The sequence below is a fragment of the Dysidea avara genome, chromosome 10 (assembly GCF_963678975.1).
Source record: "Dysidea avara chromosome 10, odDysAvar1.4, whole genome shotgun sequence".
Taxonomy (NCBI): Eukaryota; Metazoa; Porifera; class Demospongiae; order Dictyoceratida; family Dysideidae; genus Dysidea; species Dysidea avara.
The window spans coordinates 30,286,334-30,312,378 of NC_089281.1; the positions used below are offsets into that span (position 1 = coordinate 30,286,334).

At 39.3% G+C, this 26,045-nt stretch overlaps 2 protein-coding genes across 2 annotated transcripts; one reads left to right on the forward strand and one right to left on the reverse strand.

Moving 5' to 3' along the window:
- Window positions 1-101: 101 nt before the first annotated feature.
- Window positions 102-23,970, reverse strand: LOC136268146 (polyribonucleotide 5'-hydroxyl-kinase Clp1-like). The gene is made up of 12 exons (XM_066063392.1): window positions 23,843-23,970; window positions 23,699-23,782; window positions 22,491-22,604; window positions 22,178-22,303; window positions 20,915-21,028; window positions 20,352-20,550; window positions 13,792-13,881; window positions 13,640-13,740; window positions 12,799-12,943; window positions 12,666-12,746; window positions 7,309-7,402; window positions 102-299 (listed from the first exon to the last, which is right to left on the reverse strand). The coding sequence occupies exons 1-12, from the start codon at window positions 23,849-23,851 to the stop codon at window positions 188-190; spliced, it is 1,269 nt and encodes a 422-aa protein (XP_065919464.1). The 5' UTR covers window positions 23,852-23,970; the 3' UTR covers window positions 102-187.
- Window positions 23,825-25,885, forward strand: LOC136268145 (vacuolar protein sorting-associated protein 33B-like). Its single transcript, XM_066063391.1, has 2 exons — window positions 23,825-23,946; window positions 24,019-25,885. Exon 2 carries the CDS (start codon window positions 24,022-24,024, stop codon window positions 25,747-25,749), a length of 1,728 nt encoding a protein of 575 aa, XP_065919463.1. The 5' UTR covers window positions 23,825-23,946; window positions 24,019-24,021; the 3' UTR covers window positions 25,750-25,885.
- The last annotated feature ends 160 nt before the right edge of the window (window positions 25,886-26,045 follow it).

The window sequence follows — 26,045 nt, forward strand, 5'->3', positions numbered from 1 at the left end:
GTTACAAAGCTGAATACTCAAACTATACAGTACTACACCATTGTCCTTCTTATTGAAGAAATGTTGATATCATTTTAGAGCATTACAATGTTGATTAGTGCTTGAAGGTATAAACAACATTTTAATTATTATTATTAAAAGTGTATACTGTACAATATACAAATAATAGCTACATGAAAGGTAACTGCTATCTGATGTCCACAAATTTCACTTCACTTAATAGTAATATCTTTCTTGGTAGTGGCCCAGGTGCAGGTGATAATACTGACATCGTCTCTTGCTCCATATCAACTGTCATTCTAAAATAATTAATCAACATTCAATATTACATAATCTTCATGGTAGCTAATACCTGCTATTGACTACACAGTTAGACTGGATTACCAAGAGTTTATAAACTCTTGACAAGTACAAAGGAATTCAATTTGGGTAGGCAACATCCTATAATAGTATGGATCAGAGCAACCGTTTGTAGCCTTAATACACTATCAGACTTCATTTAACATTTATTTCTAACATACTGGCTGCTTTACCATTAAATGGTTTTGTTAGCAATGTAGCAAGGTTGAAGTCGAGTACAGAGGCCACTAAATAAAAGGTAGAGAGTTTAGTGAACAACTCGTATGATTATTATGTATGTGTGTATGGCCATTTATTTGTTAATTTCTATGGTAACGTTGTTGATAGTTTAGGGTGTGTTCACACAAAGAGCATACCCTAGTATATTATGGATTTGAATTTATATGGCATCATTCATTAAAAATGTCATGTAGATTATTCTAGTTTTAAGTGGCAAAACAATGTTGTCAGGAAGTTCTGGTCAGCATGAAGGCTGTTTACAAAGTGTGGGCAGACATTAACACACAAAATAGTTTTAATGACCAAGTGACTTTTGGCTTTGTCAAAAAGGGAAATGGTTTATAGAAATCAAATTCATTGTGCAATGAATATGCTGCATGATACCACCACTAGTGACTATGCCAGACTACACTAGAGCTGGGTGGCTGGGATATACACTGCACGGTACCACCACTAGAGCTGGTAGTCTGGCGGCGCCCGCCCCTTCGCATAGAGTAAGGGTTTGGTATGCTTAGTATAGTGGAGTTGTACCGGATTACCAAAAACTGGTGCAACTGATCAGAACGCTCCATGTTTAATCAGCGAATTTTTGTGTATGTTACGTCAAAAGAATGAATCAAATTCCCTAACAGAACTGAAGAAACAAAAGGAGTTAGCTAATAAAGAACAAAGAGAAGAAAGTGTTGTATCAGGAAGGGCTTTTCGCCTTGTTTGATACGCGAAAAACCCATGTTACGCTCTGATTTCCTAGGTAGGGAGACATGTGTATTTTATAAAAGTAGACCAATCCACTTTCACCTGTGTAAAGGCGAAGAAAGTTCAATATCTCTGCCACAGTTTTGGGTGAGGCACTTCCGTTAAGGCCATTTTCGTTACGTCATTACATTCAAATTAAATTCCTCCAGAACAACTTGGTGATACTAAGCATACCAGACCCTTACTCTATGCGAAGGAGCGGGCGCCGCCAGACTATAGAGCTGGGTGGCTGGATATGAGGGGTCAGTCACTCAGGAAGCGCTCAACGATGCTTTAAATTTAGCCGGAATTTTTTTCATATTTCAATTCAAATTTCAGTGGCGAAAATGCGTGGAATAGGGAATAGTTTAAAATGCGTGGGCGGAACAAATTACAAAACTTGCTTTAAACCAAGCAGGGATAAATAATTTCAGCAACTGTGTTGTGTTAGCAATACAGATAATTGTGCTTGTTTGTTTTTACTACAGAACAACGACTGTTCTTGGGTGTGTGGTCCACAATAGAGCGATGTTTTATAAATGCGCCACCGAAAACCAGACTAACAGATTACTGAATCCTTATAATTTGAACACAAGTGGCTAAACAACTAAAATATCTAGGTCCTGTGGAAGCGATTTTTAAAGTAACTGGTTGTATAGATGTTTTATTGAACTTTTAGTAGTTTTTTTCGAGTGAAACAAGCTCTTTGAAGGCTTGTATCTGAGTCACTGGGAAGAAAACATGCCAAAAGCGTTCCACAGGACCTAATAAATTTAATATACAGTATCACTATGCCCCAGAAATGCCAATAGACCCTACAGCTTTTGCTGTATTTGGCGGCGAAAAACATGGTAGTGACAGCTGGAGCTGAGCGATGTATGGGCTGGCTTACTTGTGTTACTACAACTTGTAGTGTTCCACCTGCCTCAAACTACACTGTAGCTCATATGTAGCTACATAAAAACATTAAATATGAAGGGTTTCACCTTCATTTAAAACTTTTCATGCTGCTAGACTGGTTTTATGGGCTTCTCAAAAAGTATCGATAGGCATTCAAAATTTTGAATGATTGCTCATGACTATACCGTAACCATAAGGCTCTGTATTTCTCAGAAGATGATTTATGACAACTATAGTTATACAGAAAATATCCAGAAATATTGGTGTTTTACAAAGTTCATATTTCAAATTTCAGACTTGGATCAATGATATTTCAAGGAGTGACTGACCCCTCAGCTGGGCACCTGATCTCGTAGCAAATCACCAATACAAGAAAAACACGCTATGGACTTTATCCACAATGACGTCATGAGCACAAGATGGCCGCACTATATGGGGTACTAATGTACAGGCGCCTATGGAGAAATTCTTTTGATCGATCATATTTCAGCCAGGGAAGAAGATATCAAGCTCTAGGCAACAGGTACGGTTACAAGACAGTACAACAAATGGTTTGTATCACATGCCGGAAAATTTTTGAGATAACGCTTGTTTGCAATAGTTTTTGTTACTTTATACCCATACCTGTTGGTTACTCCTCGATATCTTCCTTCACGAGTGAAATATGATGGATCAAAACAATTTCTTCATAGGCGCCTGTACATTAGTACCCCAAATAACGCGGCCATCTTGTTGCTCGTGATGTCATTGTGGATAAAGTCCATATACATGCTGAAATACCGTATGACACAAAATTTTGGTGGGATAAAATATTGGCGATTAAAGTATTGCAGTTTTTAGTTAGCTAAAAATTGGGCAAGAATTTTTTGGTGAATCAAAGTCATCTAGCCAAATTCATCAAAATGTTCTCCTGCCAAAATTTTGCATTATACGGTAACACTCAAGATGGTTGACATGGTAACATGCAATTTAGTTGACATGGTAACAGACAACATGGTAACACACAACATGGTTGACATGGTCCAATAGCACACACAACGGAATCTCATAATTTAATTATTATAAGGCTTCTTGCTGGCAATAATGAAGAGAACTTAAGAAATTTATTATGGTTAGTGATCACTATTGTGATACATAATTATTATCCTGTTATAGGAGTGCATCAAATCCTATGGACAAGGGAGCATGTAACTCTGTAAACAGTGAAATCCAAACATGGCTGCCATGTACTATAATAATAAATAACTTTTAAAATTTCCTAATTAGGATATTATGTGGAGGTGTAAGCTCGAGTACGTCACGTTTCCGAAGTTATGGAAACGAAGTTCAATGGCATGACGGAGGAATAGTAGCACAGGGTTAGTAGTAGGACAGTCTTTCTACAGTCACTAGTCACGTGAAATCATGTAAAATTACTCCACTTGACTATTCCAAGCTCTACCTTTGACTCGATGATCTTCCTATCGAAGCAGCTTTACATAAGACGATGGAGTAGCAGCCCATTGTCAGTGTATCCCTGTTGTGCGTAAGAATGATGTAACCAATTATATCAAGAGTTAATAATTGATTAACTCTTGATTATATACATAGTAACACTGGATGCCATGTTTGAATTTTGCCCATAGTATTGGTAGTGTACGGAGTTACATGCTCCTTTGTCCATAGGATCCGATGAGCTCCTGATAGTTACTATTATGATACATAATTGTGACTGTCTCTGGGAAAACCGGTCTTATCGCCCATTTAAAAGTATCGAGAAATGTCGGTTTTAAATATTCAGTGTGTTGTAGCTGGCCAATGGTGGTAGCTACGCATACCAAATTTTCACACGTTTCACAACAATCTCTTACCTTCCTGATATCCACTGAAGAAGTAGTCAACAGCTAAGTTTCCCGCCATTTTAGATACTTTTTAAACAGAGGTTGTCTGTATCAGGCGAGCTCCAGAAGGGTGGGAGGCGGGGGCCCTGGAAGGCAGGCAAGATTGTGTTCAAAAATTCAAAAGAAACGTGCTGGGATGAATTAGGCCAAGTTATAGGCCATTCAGGGCTCAGAACTGGCTAAAATGAAAGGAAATCTACAGCACAGGTCATTGTCCAACACCACGGAGCTGTACAGCCACACACAGCCATCTCCTGGTTGGCCAGGGCTCCATCAAAACCCCAGACCACTCGTATGGCTCGCCACTGCGCTCTAAAAAAGTAGCCAGCAAAAGCAGACCACTTTACTCTGGTCGACTGTGGCAGTGAAACTTGATAGTGCAATTCATTAAGCTTTGTGTTTGTGTGAAAAGATCAAACTTCCTGTCTTGGGCGATAAGAACAGTTTTCGTATATCCAGTCACAATTACTATTGTGGTTCATTATGATTTATCACTGGTGAGCCAGTGACTCCAAACATCAATTGAGTACATGCCCCAAACTGTCAATTGCTGAAAAGTGAAGTGGCCATTTCAGTTATGTTCTACCAGTATCAACCATATACACCTGTATGTAACAGATCAACCGTATACACCTGTATGTAACAGATCAACCGTATACACCTGTATGTAACAGATCAACCGTATACACCTGTATGTAACAGATCAACCGTATACACCTGTATGTAACAGATCAACCGTATACACCTGTATGTAACAGATCAACCGTATTATATAGTTATACAACGGCCACGAGTGCTCTGCCTGATATAAACGCATGAGCCTGAGGGCCGTTAGGCCCGAAGGCAAGTGCGTTTATACAGGCAGAGCACGAGTGCACGTTGTATAACTGTTATGTACCACTCACCTAATAGGTGGGGAGAGTCTTACAAGACAGCTGTAACACTTATAAAGGCCCGGTTTCTAACATCGATTGTGGGTAACCAAGCCGGACGTTGCGATGACGTTCCCCCTGCAGTACTGCAGCCACCTGAGATATTGAAAGCTAGTACGCTATGGGTTATATCACTAACCTGCATTCGCTGTTCGACTCTCATCATGTAGTGCTCCCAGCATGATCACTCAATCGCCATATAGACTAAGCGCCAGACTAATCGCCATAGTGATTCTCTTGAGCAAAAAAAAGTAGCTAAATAGACGTTTTAAGTAAACAAAACCTAACTACTAGACGATGCTGGTCTAATTCTTACTATTCACACTGGCTAAACTCGGCATGACAAAACTGGTAACCACAATCAAACGTAAAGGTTAGTATTATTTAGAATATATTTGTTTTATTGAGTCATTGTCGAAGTGGACTACAGTTTAATCTGGGCTAAGATGGCACCAGACTAGTAAGGTGTATAAGTACGTTTATATATATATATGTAGACTAGAGTTGTAGCCACCCGTGTTGGATTTTTCGATCGCCATTGGCTGCTTGTGAACATTATACGTATTGGTGACGTTATGGCCCACAATCGACCTTTACATGTCAGGCTATAAAAGAATTCGAGTGATCTGTGAAGTGTCTTTCCACCTATTAGGTGAGGTGTCGTAGTGGTCTTCGCAACCGGCACTTGTGCTATGTTGCACAAAACCGCAGCCAGTGCAATATCTGTATATTGCACTGCGGTCGGTGCATTATAACTTATAATGCACTCGTTGTGGTCTACAAAACCGCAACCAGTGCGTTATAAGTTATAATGCACTCGCTGAGGTCTGCAGCAGTGCAATATACAAATTATGGCACTGGCGGTGCCTTTGAACTGCCCACGCAGAGTGGTACATACACCTGTATGTAACAGATCAACCGTATACACCTGTATGTAACAGATCAACCGTATACACCTGTATGTAACAGATCAACCAACCATATACACCTGTATGTAACAGATCAACCATATACACCTGTATGTAATAGATTTGCCTGAAATAAACATACAAGCACTCAGACCTGGTGGCCCTCATGCTTGTGTGTATAGTTCAGGCAAATCACTCATGCCCATGTTACAACTAATGTATTCCACTTGGGTGACTCACCTGTAAGTGTGGGAATGCTTTGTGAGTGTGTTTATATGTAACCATGTGAGTTTTGATTGTGTGAGTAAGAACAACAACAAGGTGTTGCTGAGACCAAACATAATTGTAAAAGTAAGTGTATCTTGGTTGAAGGCATAAGATAGAACTTGTTAAAAGATTTTGGGATTGCTCAGAAGGTATCTTTGGGTTTGCATACTGTATTTGCTTGATTAAACACTGCGGCGTTTATTACCTTAGTTCCAAAAATCAATGTGGTGACTATTCAAACTCGACCACCACTCGATACCCATGAACGATTTTTAAGCCATTATTTTCACAATTGATTGTAGGACCACTCAAGTGCAGCGACTATTAAAGGTGCAGCAGGTATCTCACCAATACTGCGAAGTGAGGCTGGTGATATTCTTTGAGCAGGAAAGCTGAAACCTTTGGAAGGTAGTAGCTTTATTCCCATTACTCCAGCTGTCCAGCAGTAAAACCAGGATAATAGCATTTATTGTATGACCAGGACACAGCTGAAAGAGCAGCCTGACTTGAATGATGTTGTCACCCTCCAGAAATAATGATACTCAAATTTGATCAAAATAATTATGTCAAGGTGAAATTACATAGTTTTTGATACACTGTGGTATCACATGGGACCACTCAGTAAGTAATGATAGTGATTTCATGTTTACAAATCACAATATGTCATATTAATACCATACCTGTTTCACTGCCCGTACAAAAGTCTCAATAGTAGCAGTGAAATTTATCCCGTATTTCACTGACAGCAGTGAAAAGGTTGTAATTGCAATTTCATTGGCTAGGATTTATGTTAACAATGTAGCGCCAATTAGTGTCGATGCGTGTTTAGTACATAGTGACAAATTGCGTACATAGCAAAGCTAATGCAGCATATGCAGCGAGTATGGTATTAACTGGGAATAGCATGGGTAGCAGTGAAATTTGGGATAAATACCACTCTTGTTGTATTGGAAATGGTAAATTTCACTCGGCTTCGCCTCGTGAAATTTATCCCCATTTCCAATACAACACTCGTGATATTTATCCCAAATTTCACTGCTACCCATGCTATTACTAGTACAAACCAAATATGGCATGGTGTATGATCATAAACTACTACAAACTCACATGCAGACAAATCCAGCACTGTTGTGGTTGATGACATCATCTTCACTGCTAGTAGCCATACTAACACTGGCCAGTGAGTTGACTAGCTCCTTGTCTGTAACAATATAACCAGTATAACTTAAACTAGTAACTATAGTATAACTGGTACAACTAATATAACTAGTAAAACTGGTACTATAGTATAACTAGTAAAACTAGTAACCGTAAAGGAGAAATAATAATCATTAAGTCATATGACAGCATATGATGTAATAAACAATTAATACCAGGGGTGGATCCAGACTTATGGAAAGGGTCAAAATGAACTAAGGCACTACATTGTCTGGTTTGGTAAGGTGAGAAAACAAAACAAAAAGGTCACAGCCAGCTGACAATAGCTATCACTGATAAAGTACATAAATCCCTTACATAGCTTGCTACACACTGCTCTAATACTGTGACTGCTTTATTAGAGTATCTCGATATTGGTATATTAAAAATTTTAGAGGGGGAGTCAAGAGCCCCCTTTGACCCTCCTGTATCTGCCCCTGATTAATACTATGATGTCATGTATACTGGTATAAAAGTCAGAACATATTTGTAATAATCAGAGTGACTGTTTGCTGTGCTGTCCTTTGGAACTATATAGTATAACTATAACTAGGTATACTGCATGTATACATATAGTATAACCAGTATAACTAGTTATACAACAGTAAAACTATAGTAAAACTAGTCTAACTATAGTGCAACCTTATCACTTTGTTAACCTATAACAACACCACTTGAACAACTGTTCAATTACATTTTATCTTCTGCCAACATAAAGTCACCAGACAATCTGCTACCAATCACACATGAAACAAGAGAACTATCAAACAGTTTAACTAGGGATCCCATAAGTGCCACCTTAAAGTGCTGCCTTTAAAAATCATCCTAGAAACATCTTATGTGACGTAATATTAACATCAAATACAACATTGAAAACACTTACAGGCTGCCGGACATAGAATTTAAAAAAATCACCAAACTCAAATTTTTGTCTACCTGTCTTCCTGACCACGGTCACAAGGCTGGAGGCCAAACAAAGCAGCGCACAGCCACCATTTTACGCCACAATAACAAACTCACCAGTGGGATGTGGGTTCTGACGAGTGTGTGCCCTCTGTGCCTTGTCTTTCCTTTTATCCTCAAATCTATTTACTTATTTATTATTACTGGGCAGGCAGCTCTGCTGATGTGCCCAAGGAAAATTTTTTTACAAAGATTTACAAGTATTAGCTAGCTACTATGATTTAGGAGTCTATAGTAAAGTTCGTAAGTAATTAAGTTCAAATCATCATGTTCGATTATTGCAGTGGGTAGGTTGTTCCATTCATTATTGTTTTTGAGTAGAAGCTCTGTTGATACGTTACAGTAGATGAATTTGGAATAATGAAGTGCTGGGGGTGATACTGTTTGGTGTGTCTTGTTGGGTGGAGATAGTGATGTAGTATAGCGGCGTAGCCCCCAAAATTGGCAATATTGTGCACTTTTTCATAAAGCCACGAAACTTTCCACATAAATAGTACTCCTCATGACATGCATTTTTAGATATAGTGCCATTGCTGATTTGACCTTTGGCGACCTTTACGGCCATTTTTGTACAAAAAATTGATCATTTTTGTCTTTAACTCCCTGAGGCAATAATTAACTTGTTAAAACATGGTACCAATCAAAAGATCTTGCTGATAGAAACACGTTGGTTTTTATTTGAAGTCATTAGGTGATTTCATTACAAAGTTATCATCATTTTTACTAGCTGCAAAATTTGATAAATTTACCTGCCCTTGAGGTGTGAATTACCTGTGGGCAGATAATTATGCATAAATTTATCAACTTTTTCAACTAATAAAAAACTCATAACTTAAGAATGAATTCACCTATTGACTTCAAATAAAAACCAAGTTGTTTCTATCAACAAGATCTTTATTTTGGTACCATGTTTTAACAAGTTAATTAGTGCCTCAGGGAGTTAAAGACAAAAATGATCAATTTCTGTACAAAAATGGCCGTAAAGGTCACCGAAGGTCAAATCAGCGATGGCACTATATCTAAAAATACATGTATTGAGGAGTACTATTTATGTAGAAAGTTTCATGGCTTTAAGTGCACGATTTTTTGGCTGTGCCGCTATACTAATGTGGGATTTCAAGAGCATATCAGGTTGTCTTTGTCCTTCTTCATGGCAATGAAACCATATTGAGGTGTTAATCTTCCCTATCAACACTTTCCTTGAGCAGCAATGACAGTTTAGTGCTGCCATAATATAGAAAAACTCTATATCATATATCACCAAGGTTTGTGTCACGATATGAACATGTATCACAATATAGAACTAACTGTAACATTTACAAGACAAACATATACATACTCTTCATTGTAAGTTTAAATCTAATCCAAAACAGCCAAGCTGTAAAAAAAGAGTGCGGCCTTCAAAAGGCACAAAATTCACCTGAATTGTTGTTATTAAAATTTTTACCATTAACCTACCATCACAGCCATTTCTTAGCCGCCACCTTGGATTTCACATCTTTTTTCACCATAGCCTTTTTGAGGGCCGCACTCTTTTTTTACAGCTTGGCTGTTTTGGAATAGATTTTACTTCTTTTTGTATTTGTATACCCCAAAGCCGGCCTACGGCTGGCTTTGGGGCTTTTTAAACCTATCCTTCTTCTTTACCACAGGAAGAAGAAAAGATGAAGCAGATGTTAAATACTTTAAATATTTATTTTATCAGTAAATGTACAAATTATATATATTTATTACAGAACTCTCTACGTGGTGGTTTCTTTGTAACTTACCACTCTACAAGGTGACTTCTTCTAGCTGATCTCTCTACAGGGTGAATTGTTTGTAGCTGAACTATCTACAAGGTAACTTCTTCTAGCTGATCTCTCTATAGGATGATTTGTTTGTAGCTGAATTCTTTGCAGGGTGGTTTCTTTGTAGCTGAACTCTCTACAAGGTAACTTCTTCTTCTAGCTGATCTCTCTACATGCTGGTTTCTTTGTAGCTGAACTCTCTACAAGGTGGCTTCTTCTAGCTGATCTCTCTACAGGGTGAATTGTTTGTAGCTGAACTATCTACAAGGTAATTTCATCTAGCTGATCTCTCTACAGGGTGATTTGTTTACAAAGCATTACCCCAAGGTAGGCGTGGCAAGTAGTCATTTTTATTAGCTAATCTCGATTGCATAATTGTAACACACTGTTAGTTTTTTCGTTGTATCTTCCTGGTTTTTAGCTCGATTTCTTTCAAACCACAAAAGGTTTGAGGTTCAATAGTTAACCTATTCATCCACCGATTTTCAGCCTCTTCCCATAAGCAGTTTACCCTGTAGGCATGACAACATAATTGTGTTATTTTTCGTGAATAATCACTAATAACTCTTTGCCTGTTTATCGTATTCCAGCCAAAGTTGGTACCCAGATGCGCCTTTATACCCCCCCTTCTGTGTGCCAAATTTCAAGGCAATCGGATATTCGTGTTTTATAGCAGTTTTTGTAAGTGTGCGAAAAGAGGAAGAAAAAAAAAACTAAGAAACTAAGCCAATTTTTCAAGTCGCATATCTCGGGAACGCTTGAAGCGATTTTGCTCAAATTTGGTATGTGGAGTACTGAAGTTGGTGGACTTGTCCACAGCAAAAATCGTCTTGTTTCATCAAGGCAGCACAGAGCTACAGAGATGCAAAAATTGTGTTTTCGTTCTTCCTGTCAATAAGTTGCGCGCCGGCTTCTTGGGCCGCATGACACACTACCATGTGTCTTGATTCAAGAAGCTACTCTTGTTTATCTGCATTTTGCTACTGCTTTACAGTTGAGACAAGTGGCTGGCACTACATAGAAACCTTAAACCTCCCAGTTTACTTTGGGGTTGGCTTGTTTACCACACTACACCATCAACACATAACTTAATTAAATGCCAAATACCATTTGTCTGGCCTCCCCCACATCATTATACTAAGCAGCACCACCATTGATATAACTGATTGGCTATATCATACCATATCATCACCTTGTTATATCAATACTATTGACGTATCGTGGCAACACTAAGCAGCATATTTAGGTGCCACAAACTTATTCACAATAGGTTTAAGCTCCACCCCCCCCCCCCCCCCCACGTCTACTAACATGATCTTGGTTGATTAATAACAATTGAGCACCAAGACCACACCTCTTAACAATCTATCACGATGACACACTCCATTATTATTGGCCTAACTGTATTCATAATACTACCACAATGAAAATATGAAATAGCGACACACCCCCTGGCTGACTTGAGATACTCTAATACAACAGTCACCCTAATAGAACGGTCATATGTGTATAGCTAGCTGTATGCTAAACAATGTATGCTAAACAATGTATGCTAAACAATGTATGCTAAACAATGTATGCTAAACAATGTATGCTAAACAATGTATGCTAAACAATGTATGCTAAACAATGTATGCTAAACAATGTATGCTAAACAACAAAAACAAGCAAACTAGTATATTATAATTTAAAAATGAAGTAGGAATCCAAGCGATAAAAAGTAATGAAACAAGAGATGAATGATGGTATTGCAGCATAGCTCAGTGGGAAAATCCCTACTTTAGCATTGAACAAAATCATTGTTATAACATGCCAACGTAGGAATTTTCCCACTGAGCTATGCTGTAATACTATCATTCATCTCTTGTGTCACTGCTTGGATCCCTACTTCATTTTTAAATTAATGATTTTAACACACTGTATATACTGTATTTGTAAGTGCATAAATGTGACCGGATCTGCAAAAACCCCCGACACAATCATGCATTTTTTGAATTCCTGTTTATTTAGCTATCTACTTATCAAAGTGTATGCTCTGGGAAAGTTCAGCCACAACTTTAGGAGTTACAGTCCTACAAAGTAACAACAGGAAAAATCAATTTGTAAAGCAAGTATAGGGAAATAAATTAAAAAAACAATTGTAACTTACATGCAGAATGATACACAGGGTTGAAACAAGCCCAACTAGCTATATTTTAGCAAGAACTAGGGATAATGGTAATGACCCACTCACCTGCACTCTACATTTGGGAATTTCTGATGAAAAACAGAATATCACCAAATAGTGGCTTAACTTGGACCTATTGCAATGAAACAAAGATTTTCAAGCTCCTCTTGAGTAGGGGAATAAGATGATATCCAGGTTTTTATGGTTAGACCCTTTCAAAAAATAATAAGCAAGTATTTCACCTGCAAACAAAAAAATGTTTTATACTTTAATTTCTTTGTGATTGTGTTGGGTTTTCACAGATTCGGTCACAAATTTTTCTAATGTACAAAGTGGCTCATACCCACCTGGTTGTACAGGTAACAATGTGGTGCTACCATCTTCTTTAGTAGCTCCAATAGGGAGACAAGAGTCAGGAACAACTGGAGCTGTGACAATCAAACACACTTGATGTGGCTCTAGCGTACAACATTTTCTCACCTCCTATTTTATATATTTTGACATCAGAGAATTTGACATCAAACGTGAAGGGAAAGTAACTCAGTAGTCCTTTCTTGCCGTAGAAGTACTCCCGGATTTTCTCTTCTCGAGTAGCACGACGCACTGTCCTGCTTCTTGAGACCACCTGAACAACATAGCTAAGTACTAGTATGATAGTACTAGTATGATAGTACTAGTATGATAGTACTAGTATGATAGTACTAGTATGATAGTACTAGTATGATAGTACTAGTATGATAGTACTAGTATGATAGTACTAGTATGATAGTACTAGTATGATAGTACTAGTATGATAGTACTAGTATGATAGTACTAGTATGATAGTACTAGTATGATAGTACTAGTGTTGTACTGATATTTCTAGTGTTGTACTGATATGGTTCACATTTACCAATACCAACTATTTGCTCATTCCTGCAACTGATTGGGATCCCAGACCCTTTGCATAGGATGATCAACTTATTGGGTGGGTAGTCAATACTGTAAATATACACAGCCTGCTATAGCCATACTTTTTGCAGACAAACAAGTGCAAAAGTTATAAAACAGTTACAACAAATAAATGTTTTACCAACGATTGCTGTGTTCACCACTTTCTTCACTGTCACATGTTATTACTAATTGATTATGGGTTTCAGTTAATTATTTCCGCTTCGTTACCGATATTTGCAGAATTAGCTAATATTGGCTGTTACTGATTATTCAACAAATTATAACACTACTGAGTACATACTATATTGTACATATACTCTTTTATAGTCCTGCAATAATAACATATGGTACTAGCATACAAGTGATATAATAATGGAACCACACATACCCCGGCTGATTTGGGCAGTAGTAAGATTCGAGCCTCTTGAGGTAGATCATGTTCCAACTGGTTTAGTAGTCGTTCATTATCCAACACCAACACAGCATCAGCTGTAAACCCAAACCCACAATTACACCTGACTAATTATAGTTATCCCTTACCTTTAAAAGCCTTACATACTTCAACGAGTGTCTTGTAACCTTGACCATCGACCCAGCCACAAGTGTTGATAACACAACCACCAACTCTGACTGGATGTGAGAAACAGATTGTCAAGTCATATACAGCTTTAATGAATATTCAGTGAATGGTACAGTGGGGCCTGACCCTCCCTATAAAAGAACACTACCTCTCTATAAAGGACACTGTACATTTAACCTCTCTATAAAGGACACCGTAGCTTCAGTACAATCCCAATAGATTGCTACAAAACTATTCAATGGAACTTTCTACTAACTGCCTACCTGCCTGATGCCTTAATTCACAAGTGTAACTCGACAAGGCTATGGGTTTAATTTTTTCACTGTTTGACATAGCTTCAGCCTGACAGGTGCCTTTTAGCATACTGTAGTGGACTTACCTTTGTCCTCCTTTTTTCCCAGCCATTTCTTTTTGCTGACAGCCCAAGGTATTGATTCGCATTAGCGCGATGGCTTCCCTCCATTTGTAAATGTAAATTGTCCATATTTTCTATGATCACTGGATTGATTGCAGAGGCACTTCTCCTACTGTTCTTCGTGCAAAAGCTGAAAGCAAAGTGTAATGGTCACTTCACTTTGAGTCTGTAGTTGATAGATGGGGCACGCATTCTGTTGAAAACATTACCTCTGGTGTCATCCTTTTTTTTGATGCAATATGTGCGTGTTCACCAGTCATAATAATGTTACAAAAAAGTAAACAAAGTTAACAAACAAGTATAATAATTTTAAGGGATCATAGGTAGGGAAACAAGGGAGATCACCTTCACCTGCAGATTACTAGTGGACATTTAATTGTTAATTCAGTTGTTACGCGGTAGGATTCGGCTTCAAGCGGCGGATCAACGTTAGCTGGCACTTCACTCGTGTTATCACTTATTAAGACTCTAATACGCATGCGCAAAACACCATGCTATAACACTCGCTATAACACTCCCCCCTACAAAGCTCCCATGCAGCATATCACACATACACACATAAATACAAAAGGGAGGTAGCTACTAAAATACAGAGGGAATACAAGGTAAAGCCTACAATAAACAAGTTACCAAATAGTTCAAAAGTTCAAGCACAGTGTGATCAAACAGCCCGAGACAGGGCATCGGCAATAACATTGTCTCTACCTTTCATATGCTCAATGTCTAAGTTATACTCCTGCAAAGCCAAGCTCCAGCGAACCAAACGTTGGTTGTGATTCTTCATCTTGTTAATAAACACCAATGGATTATGGTCACTGAAAACTTTAACGGGAGTAACAGTTGACCCAACATAAACTTCAAAATGTTGTAGAGACAGCAAAAGTGCAAGAGTTTCCTTTCCACTTGTTGAATAATTCCTTTGGTGTCAGTTCAACTTCTTCGAATAATAGCACACAGGATGGTCCACTCCAGAAGGGACTTCTTGAAGCAGCACAGCTCCAATACCAACATTGCTGGTGTCCACAAACAATTTAAACTGCTTCTGAAAGTCAGGTGGCTTTAGAACAGGACCAGAAAGTAGTATTAACCTAACCTTTTCAAAAGCACTTCTACACTCAGGAGACCAGTGGAACTTCTTGCCCTTCTTCAGCAATGCAGTGAGTGGCTCAGCAATAGTAGAGAAGTTGTGGCAAAACTTCCGGTAATAACCAGCCATCCCTAGAAATTGTGTCAGCTGGTGCTGGTCAGTAGGAACTGGAAATTTAGCAAAAGCTTCCACCCAGTAACTGGAGTTATCCAGCCTTGTCCTACGTGTCCAAGGAACTCTACACGAGCATGACAAAACTCTGTCTTCACTAGATTCACAGTCAGTTTGGCCTCTCTCAAACGGCACAAAAACTCACGAAATTGCTTCATATGATGGTCCCAATCATTACTATACACAATAATGTCGTCAATGTAGGCCTGGCAACCTTCCAAACCACCAATAACACGATTAATCATGCGCTGAAAAGTGGCAGGAGCATTCTTCATTCCAAATGGCATAACTGTGTACTGATATAAACCATCAGGAGTAACAGATGCAGATATCTCTCTTGCTCTCTCAGTAAGTGGTACCTGCCAATAACCCTTCAGTAGGTCAAACTTGGTGATATAACGGGAGTGACCAACAGAGTCAATACAGTCTTCCACTCTAGGTAATGGAAAGGAGTCTGACTTGGTTACTGTATTTACCTTCCTAAAATCGGTACAGAACCGACAGCTGCCATCTGCCTTCGGGACCAGCACACATGGGGAACTCCATTCACTCTGGCTTGGTTCTACAATACCATGTTTTAGCATATACTGCACTTCCTTCCTCAAGGCTGCTAGTTTACTTGGGTGGAGTCTGTAAGGGTGTTGTTTAATAGGACGAGCATCCCCCACATCAACATCGTGACAAGCAATGGTGGTTCTACATGGCACATTAGGGAATACAACAACAAATTCTCTCACCAACCTTGTTACTGCCTCTCTCTCCCTTACAGGTAGATGTAGCAGTTTCTCATCTAAACGTTGTAAAACATCAGAGTTCTGGAGTCGAACAGATTCCCTGGGCTCATCCTCAATCATCATTGGTTGGGTCACATTACTGGGATCACTTGGTGGTGAACTAACAACACTCACGGTCTTTGGAATTCCCTGCATGTCTGGTTTCTCATGGTAAGCCTTCAACATATTCACATGACAAAGTAACTTTGTGACGTCCTGGAGTACTGATAATGTAATCTACACTGTTCACCTTTTTGTCAACTGTAAATGGTCCACAATAACGTACTTGTAGAGGACTTCCATGCACTGGCAGTAGCACTAGTACCTTATCACCACATTTAAAAACTCGATCTCTGGCTTTCTGGTCATACCACGTCTTCATTGCAGATTGTGTTTTCTTGAGATGTTTCTGAGCAAGCTCATTGGCTGTGTGTAGTCGGTCACGAACATTGGACATACGAGTTAACAAACTCTCTGGAGCATCATCTAGTAACCAAGTTTCTTTGAGCAACTTAAGAGGACCACATGGTACATGTCCAAACACAAATTCAAAGGGACTAAAGCCAAGAGATTCCTGGACGGATTCTCTTGCAGCAAATAGCAAAAGAGAAATACTCTCATCTCAGTCCTTGTTCTCCTGAAAACAGTATGCTCGCATCATGGTTTTCAAGGTTTGATGAAACCTTTCCAAGGCTCCCTGCGATTGAGGATGATAGGGAGACGACTTCACTTGCTTAATGCCAAGTTGGAGCATCACATCCTGAAACAAATGGGACATAAAGTTGGAGCCCTGATCTGATTGCACTGACTTGGGCAATCCCACCAAGGTGAAAAACTTAATCAGAGCTCTAACAATCTTCGGGGCTTTGATAGTCCTTAAAGGAATTGCTTCTGGGAAACATGTAGAGGCACACATAATCGTGAGTAGATACTGATTCCTATCCTTTGTCTTTGGCAGTGGCCCAACACAGTCAATTATGACATGAGAAAATGGCTCACTGGTGACAGGAATTGGTTTCAGGGGTGCTGATGGAGGTTATTGATTGGACTTCCCAACCAATTGACAAGTATGGCAGGTACAACAAGACTGCTTCACATCCTTCCTGACTCCAGGCCAATAAAAGTGATCCAATATCTTGTGGTAAGTTTTGTTTACCCCTAGATGTCCAGCCATTGGTGTTTCATGGGCAAGACTTAGAACATCACTTCGGTACATAGGTGGAAGCACTACTTGATAAATTACCTTCCACTCATGTGATGCTGGAACTTCAGGAGGTCTCCACTTCCTCATTAGAATACCATTTTCCCGAAAATAACAACCAGGCACCATAGCAGCCTCTTGTTCATCCACAGCATGAAGGGCTAACTGTCTAATCTCTTCATCTTTCTCTTGTTCCTTGATCAGTAATTCCCGAGATAACAAACAATGATCCTTCACTTGGGACACTGCGTCCTTTGCAGAAGTAGATGTTAAAACTTTTGGAGCCTCATCATCAAGAATCATGCCAGCCACACCTTCAAGGGGATCTCCCTTAACAGCAGAGACATCCAGAGTGGATTGCTTAGATGCAGCTCTGGACATAGCCCGTGTCACAGCACAAGCTGAAAATAATTCTGGTGCATTGATCAGCGTCTCTTCATTGCACGAAATTTGTGAAACATGGGGATTTGCTACTACCTTGCCTCCAGCCAATCATTACCCAGTATAAGATCAACCCCTGAACTAGGAGAGAATGTCTCACTCCTAAAACAACTGGACCATTCACTAAAGCTCAAACAAACCTTATGCAATGGTACATTGAAGATACCTAACTCCACTCCTTGTAGCAACACTGTCATGCCAGTATCAGACTGGGAGCAAAAGTGTAGCACACTGTCTAAGATTAAGGACTGTGAAGCACCTGTATCTCTCAGAATAGTGACAGGTTTCTCACTTGGTGTGTCCACTAACGATACACTGCCACGAGATATAAATGGTCCATATTCTTCTGGGATATTCACATTACTAAGTTGTGACAGAAGAAGATCTGGCTTTGACTTATCATTCTTCTTCTGAAGAGCACGGCACTCTGACATAACATGACCTTTTCGCCGACAATAATAGTATGTAGGTCCACCAGGAAGTAAAGCACCTCAGCCATTAGTCTTTCCAGGACCAGCTGAATGACCACTGCGGTTGGTGTTTCCATTGGGAGTAGTACTGGTATCACTGCAGCTATCAGTACGGATTACAGTCTTGCCATATGATTTGTGGGTCAAAGCATAATCATCAGCACGAGTGGCTGCTTGGTGGAGGGTGTCTATCTTTTGCTCATCCAGGTAGGTCTTGATATCAGTTGGGAGACAGTTCTTGAATTCCTCCATTAGCACTAATTGTCTCAGTTTACCAAATTCCATCTGAACTTCCTTGGATACACACCAACGGTCAAATAATGTCTCCTTAGATCGTGCAAACTCAACATAAGTCTGGGAGTCATTTTTCCTGCTGTTCCTAAACTTCTGTCTGTAGGCCTCCGGTACTAATTCATAGGCTCTGAGGACAGCACTCTTCACAGTGTCATACTCTGAACTTTGATTCACTGATAAGGCTGAATAAGCTTCATGTGCTTTACCAAGCAGAGCACTTTGGAGCAGGAGTGTCCATACTTCTTTGGGCCAAGACAGGCTTGAAACCACCTTCTCAAAGTGTAAGAAGTATTTATCCACTTCTGTTTCTTGAAAGGGAGGCACAAAACGAACATGCTTACTCACGTCAAAATTACTGCGACGGGGAGTGGGGCTTGTTGTGGCAGTAGCTGCCGCCAACTCTAACTCCTTTATCTTTAATTGCATCGTCAACTCATGCTCATTTCCTACAGCTTTAGTTGGCTCTCGAGTTCCTTTTCCTTATCTTTCAGTTTGAGTTTCTTCAGCTCTACCACATTAGCGCTAGTTAGCACATCTTCATTGTCAGAAACAATTTCTTCTTCCACTAAATGCTCTACAAGCAGCTTCCGAATATCGCTTTTCTTCATAGTACTAGTAATTTCCAGCTTATAATGTGGAGCAAGAGCGGATAAGTCCGCTTTCTTCAGTGGTACTAAGGTTGACAATTTAGGAGAGTCCACAAAAGATTCGACGCTAAACGACATGATGACTCGTAGATACAACAAAATAATAGTAGTGAAAATACGAAACAGTTTCGTCAGCCAGCAATTCTAGTAGTGTAACAATAAAATTCCAAAAGTTGCCCACCACCACTGTTAACAATCCGATCCCTAACAAACGAGAACACAGAAAGAAACAATGCCAAATAACAAAATTCACACCTGTTCGGGCACCATTCAACCCGGTACCAAGGAATTTGAGTTTGGGGTTAGAAGTGTGAAGTGGTACTAAGTGGCGTAAACTGGCCACGACAATTGGCGATAATTCAACAGCAAATACAACTTATGTACTCCAAGATCTTCAAAAGATCAAGCTTCTAGTTCTCCCGGACAAGTCCCCAAGTTGTTACGCAGTAGGATTCAGCTTCAAGCGGCGGATCAACGTTAGCTGGCACTTCACTCGTGTTATCACTTATTAAGACGCTAATACGCATGCGCAAAACACCATGCTATAACACTCACTATAACACAGTCATGGGTATACACTGAATCCTAATCACAAACCCACAAGACAACTTCCCTTGCTTCCCTACTATGGTACATACTGTAGCTTAATACAGAACAAAAGAGAAGTAAAATCCAGTGGGCAAATGAAATCAAAGGTGGAAGCCAAAACAACATCCATTTCTTGGCCACCATCTTTAATTTCATAAGTCTTTCATCCTGTGTACACAGAATAGTACTATATTACTATTAGTACAACTACAACTCACATATAAGTACAACTACAACTCACATATATTACTATTAGTACAACTACAACTCACATATATTACTATTAGTACAACTACGACTCACATATATTACTATTAGTACAACTACGACTCACATATATTACTATTAGTACAACTACAACTCACATATATTACTATTAGTACAACTACGACTCACATATATTACTATTTTAGTACAACTACGACTCACATACATTTCTCATTCACTTCACACTTCTTCTCAAATACTGCAGCTAGTCGGTTGATGATGTTGATGAACAGCTTCACATTGGGGGAGGGGCTATTGTGTCCATAATGAAATATCATTGGCTGGATGTTGCTGAACCCTTCCACCGGGTCAGCTGGACCTTCAATAGGGGTAATCCCCATTGTACCTGGTATACACAATGAGCCCTATAGTAGAGATCAGACCATTAATAGACTACCATTCATCTAGTTGTATTGTAATATGATAAGTATTAGTTAGAGCACTGCCACAAGTCCTATATGTTAATTATAGCACTAAAAGAGTTCACTAGTTGTAGTGATGTTGTGTAAGAACACAATGAGCCCTACACAGCATTATGATTTTTTAAAGGACGTTTTTTTGTTTGTCCAAATCCACACTATCTATCCTTGAAAACAACCTAGCTCAATTCTTTATGCATTTTTACTCAGGAAATAATAACTGAAAGTTCTATTAAGAGCCAGGCCTGTTAAGAACCCCAAATACCAAAAATCTATTTGACAAAAACTGTTACATATACAATACACGGACCTGTCCAACATCAGTTTCAACATAACACAGCCTCCTATTCATCCTGATGGCATAGTTCAGTAATAGTCTACACATTGTGGACTTGCCAACGTCTACTGACCCAGCTATCACCACCTGTAAATATTACCACGGTAACATAATATCAACAAGTTAGCCATAATGAAACTCTATCAAGACACGCAGTAGAGTTGTGTGCACAAGAAACTGTTACGATACAGGATGAGTGTAGCTCCATGGTCCCTTCTGGAAATAAGACTACTTGTATATTCACACTCCTTGTTGACTACATAATTTATGACTAGTCAACCAGTAGATAACTGGTCAACCTGTACATCATTGGTCAACCTGTAGATCACTGGTCAGCCTGTAGATCATTGGTCAACCTGTCAGACTTGGGGTCAAATACATGATTACAGTGTTCTTTTGATTATAATCTGAACACTTGGTTATCCAAACAGTAGAAATGACTGCTCTATTAGAGTATTTTGTCTAAGTATTTCAATTGGCTCCATGTAAGTATAAATGAATGGGATTTGATTATCCAAACTTTTCGACCATCTGAACATGTCTTGGTACCAAGGGGGTTGGATAATCGAGGGAGCACTGTATTTGTATTTAACTGCATTTAAAAACAGTAATTGTATTTGTAGTTTAGAAACTGAATGTATTGGCACTCTATCAATGTATTAAAATAGTTGAAATACTATTACCAAAATAAGATTATAAAATCAAAGTGATGTCATTTGAATATCACAAGTCAGTGCCCCCAACCAAGAAAATGACATTTTCAATGATTTGATGCGTGAGACAATATCCTCTAATACTATTATTCCACATCGAAGAATATTAACTGTCACCATGCTTACCACAAGGGAAGGATCCACTTAAGTTCTGGAAACTAAATATTCTCTGTTGGCTAAACTAGCAACCCAATTTTTGTGTGTGCTGGTTTTGTATGCACCAACTGCACCATTATGCCAGCATTGTGGTGATGGCCATTATGCTCCCTGGCAAAGTCACCCCAAAAGTGAGGTTTATAGAATATAAAGTAGTGATATCCATGTCAAAACAGCCAATCTGACAAAAAAACAAAACAAAAAAAAACAGAGTTTTGTAAGTTGTGAAATCAATGCACATGGTGGACAAACAAAGATGTTAATCCAATAAAACAATGGCAGCTCAACGCTGCTGCAGCTTGGCTGTTTTGGCATCAACATTATGTTGTAACAGCAATTATCATTGTGTAATGTAGCTCTGTCATACCCTGGGTCCCATTTTTCCTTCCCTGCTTGCTCGATGACGAATTTGATCCACAGCAATGTGTGTGTTGAGATAGAGAACCATTGGGGTCTCCCGGGATATGTAGGCTACCTCTGGTGAGCCCATTAGCTGAAATATGAGTTTATGATAATGATTGAATTATATATCTAGATTCTCTATTGTACACACACACACACACTACACACACACACTACACACACTACACACTACACACACACACACACACACACACACACACACACACACACACACACACACAAACTACACTACACACACAACAATACATCATACATACCTTCAGTGTACAGCCATGCCATGTGAAGAACGCAACTTTGGCTCCACTCTGGAACTCATATGGTCTCCTCTTGGCAAGTTCAGTACCAAACACTTCAACAGTTCCAGACAATAACTAACAATAAAACATCAAAATGAATCCCTTATCCAGCCCCTGCACCACACACTACAGTGAATGAGGTACGTAGTACAGAACAGCTGTACAGAGGTTTGCGGAATGTTTGCAACAAAACCGTAAAGCGCCAACCGAAAAATGAGATCCATCAATTTTGAAATGTGTCACCACAACTTTGATAGGTCATGTTTCTGGTGACTTCCTGTATTGCAAAGATCACATGATCCTCTGTAACACCTCTAGTCTGGCAGTGCCCACCCCTTTGTATTATAGAGGAAGGGTCTGGTAACTATAGGATATGGTACTTGTGCTACTACCACTATAGTGGTAGAACCAATCAAATTGCAGTATCCAGTTTAAATAAGTAATTGTGATGTAAACCATGTAGTTTGTACCATGAATAACACAATAATCATGGCAACCAAATTTGGAAAGCCGCTAACACTCTCTGAGCAAGACTCCCGAGATACACATGCTGTGAAGACTTGTGTTGAGAAGTAAAGTTTTGTGCTTTCTTTGCTGAGGTAAAACATCTTGACTGGTAACATATGTAACTGGATTAGGGGTCTTCCACACACACCCAATTTACTAACTTTGACAACTCATAACTTCAGAGTAGAAAATGCTATTGACTTGAAATTTGCTCAATAGTGAGTACTAACATACCTTATGGATGAAGGTTTGTATTTTTCTTGGAGAGTAAATTATGGTCTTCCAAGTTCATAGAATTGAATGTGTGTGGAAGACCCCTTTTCACAAATCTGGTCACACATTATGTTCCAGTCGCACAAGTGCACTAGTGTTACACTACTAAGTCCTTTTTGACACAACACACAGGCTTACAAGAACAAACTTAGTCAGCACAACAAACTCTACTTTACATAAATACATGTAATTCTTTTATCCCTAGTTTACACCATAAGGTGATACATGTGTGTGCAGGTAAGTGTCAATAGTCATCATGTCTATTGTATCACACAGGTACCAAGTGCTATATACTATGGTCACCAGATCCTTACTCTATACAAAGGGGAGGGTGCTGTCAGACTACTCTCAGGAAACAGGAGCACTTGTGTTAGTATGCATGTACTTACCAACACACTAACTGGACTACTGGCCACTTCTAACCGAAGTTCTGACTCTCGTTCTAACACGTACTCCTTCTCTGCTTCACTACCCTACACACGACACACACATTGTAGTTACTAGCTATAAACGTCAGGGTGTAGGTCGCTTACTTGTGACATTTCCAATTAAAACGCACCTGTTTGTCATCACGTGATCTTAAGGAGAAACAAATTGTAAACCTGCGGCACACCACCTGTGAAGTCGATATCTTGCAGTGAGTGTTGTGCATTATTATTAGCCGCAGTGCTATTGTAGTGATAATTTTCTTTGCTCCCTTGCATTTTAGTCAATGGCGGTGGAGGGCGAAGCTGAAGACGATCTGTTACAAGATTTGAGGTCTGTTGCTACTTATGAGTTTGAAGATTTGCTCAGTAAAGTCAATGGGACTAAAGATCTCGTGATCCAGCCGGAATTGATGCCTTTATTGGAGCACGTGACTCCTTACAAGTTTCTAAAGAGCAGACAGGTTGACCGAATGTTTCGATTAGATAGTCCTACTGATGAAGGAAACCACAATCGGTTCTTTCTGATCAAGCCAGAGTTACAATTGGTGAAGCAAGTGTTATTCTTTATTGAAGAGGATCGACGCAGTAGTATAGCCAGGAACAATGTTGTTATATTTGTACCTCGTATGCTGTATACCTGCGAGAGTTTGATGGAACAGAACGGTATGTGTGGATTAGTGAAGGTGTGCGAGTGGCATCTCGATCTCCTTCCTCTTGATAACGATTTCATGTCATTGGAAGTCAATTCAGCGTTTCGATCATTATATATTGACCAGGACTTGTGCTGCTTGCACACAGTAGCCATATCAATTCTGAACTTCCAGCGCACCTTTGGGGTGATTCCTACCGTGCACGCAGTGGGTCCTCTAGCATCCACAGTCTACCGTCTGATGAACAATCTTAAAGAGGTGGGTGAACCAATTCCACAACAAGACCCTAGGGTGCAGGAGTTGATCTTATTTGATCGTAAGACAGACCTTGTCACGCCACTCTGCTCCCAACTAACATATGAAGGAATCTTAGATGATGTATTTGGCATCAAATGTGGTTTTGTAGAGTTTGATACTGCGGTCACTGATCGTACCAAAGCTGTCAAGGTGTTGGTTAATTCTACTGATCCAGTATTTAAGATTATCAGGTCAAAGCACTTCTCATCTGTTAACGTTATCCTTGGACAGATAGCTCGTGAGTTGGATGTTGAGTTTAAGGAGGGCAGAGATCGGGGTCAGTCTGTAGCTCAAATGAAGGAGTTTGTTAAACGTATGCCAGAGCTCAAAACTAAGCACAATTCTTTAGAGGTTCATGTCAAAGCTTGTGAAAGGATAGTTGACAAAAAATTGGCAGATGAGTTTCAAAGACAACTGCAAACAGAGAGAGCGCTGATAGAGAATTATGATGGCAAAGAAGTCACGGAGTATCTTGATGAATGTATTCATCGTCAGATGTCTGCCACTTTTTTGTTTAGACTTATTTCTCTAATGTCGTGTACATTTGGCGGATTGAAAAGCAAAGTCTACCAACATTATAAACAACTGATTATTCAGGCCAGTGGCCACAAACACCTAACCTCATTCTACAATTTGAGGAAATGCGGATTGCTGCAGGAATCCAGTTCTGCAAGCAAGAGTGGTAATTTCAAATCCTTCAGCAAGAGATTCAATTTAGTTCCAAAAAGTGTTGTCGATGTTGACCAACCTACAGACACATCTTTTGTATTTGGTGGTGTTTACAAGCCTCTCAGCTGTTCAGTCATCGGAAGTTTAGTGAAGAAGAAAGACTGGTCACTCTTGGAAGGTATTGAAGGCACCACGTATACACAACCAACAAGTGTACGGCCATTATCTGGCCCTTCTAAAGTGAAGAAGAAAGTGTTGGTCTACTTTATTGGAGGGTGTTCCCTTTCTGAGGTGAATGCTCTGAGGTTCATAGGGAAACAATTAGATGTTTCCTTCATTGTAGCCACTACTAATATTGTCAATGGAAAAAGTTTAATAGATTCTGTTATTGTGTAAAATACATACACTATTAGTTTTTGTACCAAATTTTTGTAATAGGTTTTCTTTTTGTAAATCTAGAAATGAATTGTGTTAAGACACTAATATAATTTTGAAACGTGTAATAGAGGCTGATGATAGCAACATAAGAACACTTATAATAATGTGGAGATTATTATCCATGACACATTGAGATGGGTAGGGATGTTCCTTTAGCTCCAAAGTGTGTGTTGGATATCAGTACATACAAGTGAATTGATTAGTGTTGACAATAAACAAGTTGATATAGCCTCCAGCCACCCGACCACTAGTGT

What these genes read in the sequence shown, in the direction of transcription:
- LOC136268146 (XM_066063392.1), bottom strand. An exon ending in GTGTGAAGTGAATGAGAAAT is followed by an intron (nt 13,882 to 20,351) that starts GTATGTGAGTCG and finishes TCTCACATCCAG; the next exon opens with TCAGAGTTGGTGGTTGTGTT. An exon ending in CAAAATATATAAAATAGGAG is followed by an intron (nt 12,747 to 12,798) that starts GTGAGAAAATGT and finishes TGATTGTCACAG; the next exon opens with CTCCAGTTGTTCCTGACTCT.
- LOC136268145 (XM_066063391.1), top strand. Translation starts at nt 24,022, where the DNA reads ATGGCGGTGGAGGGCGAAGCTGAAGACGATCTGTTACAAGATTTGAGG.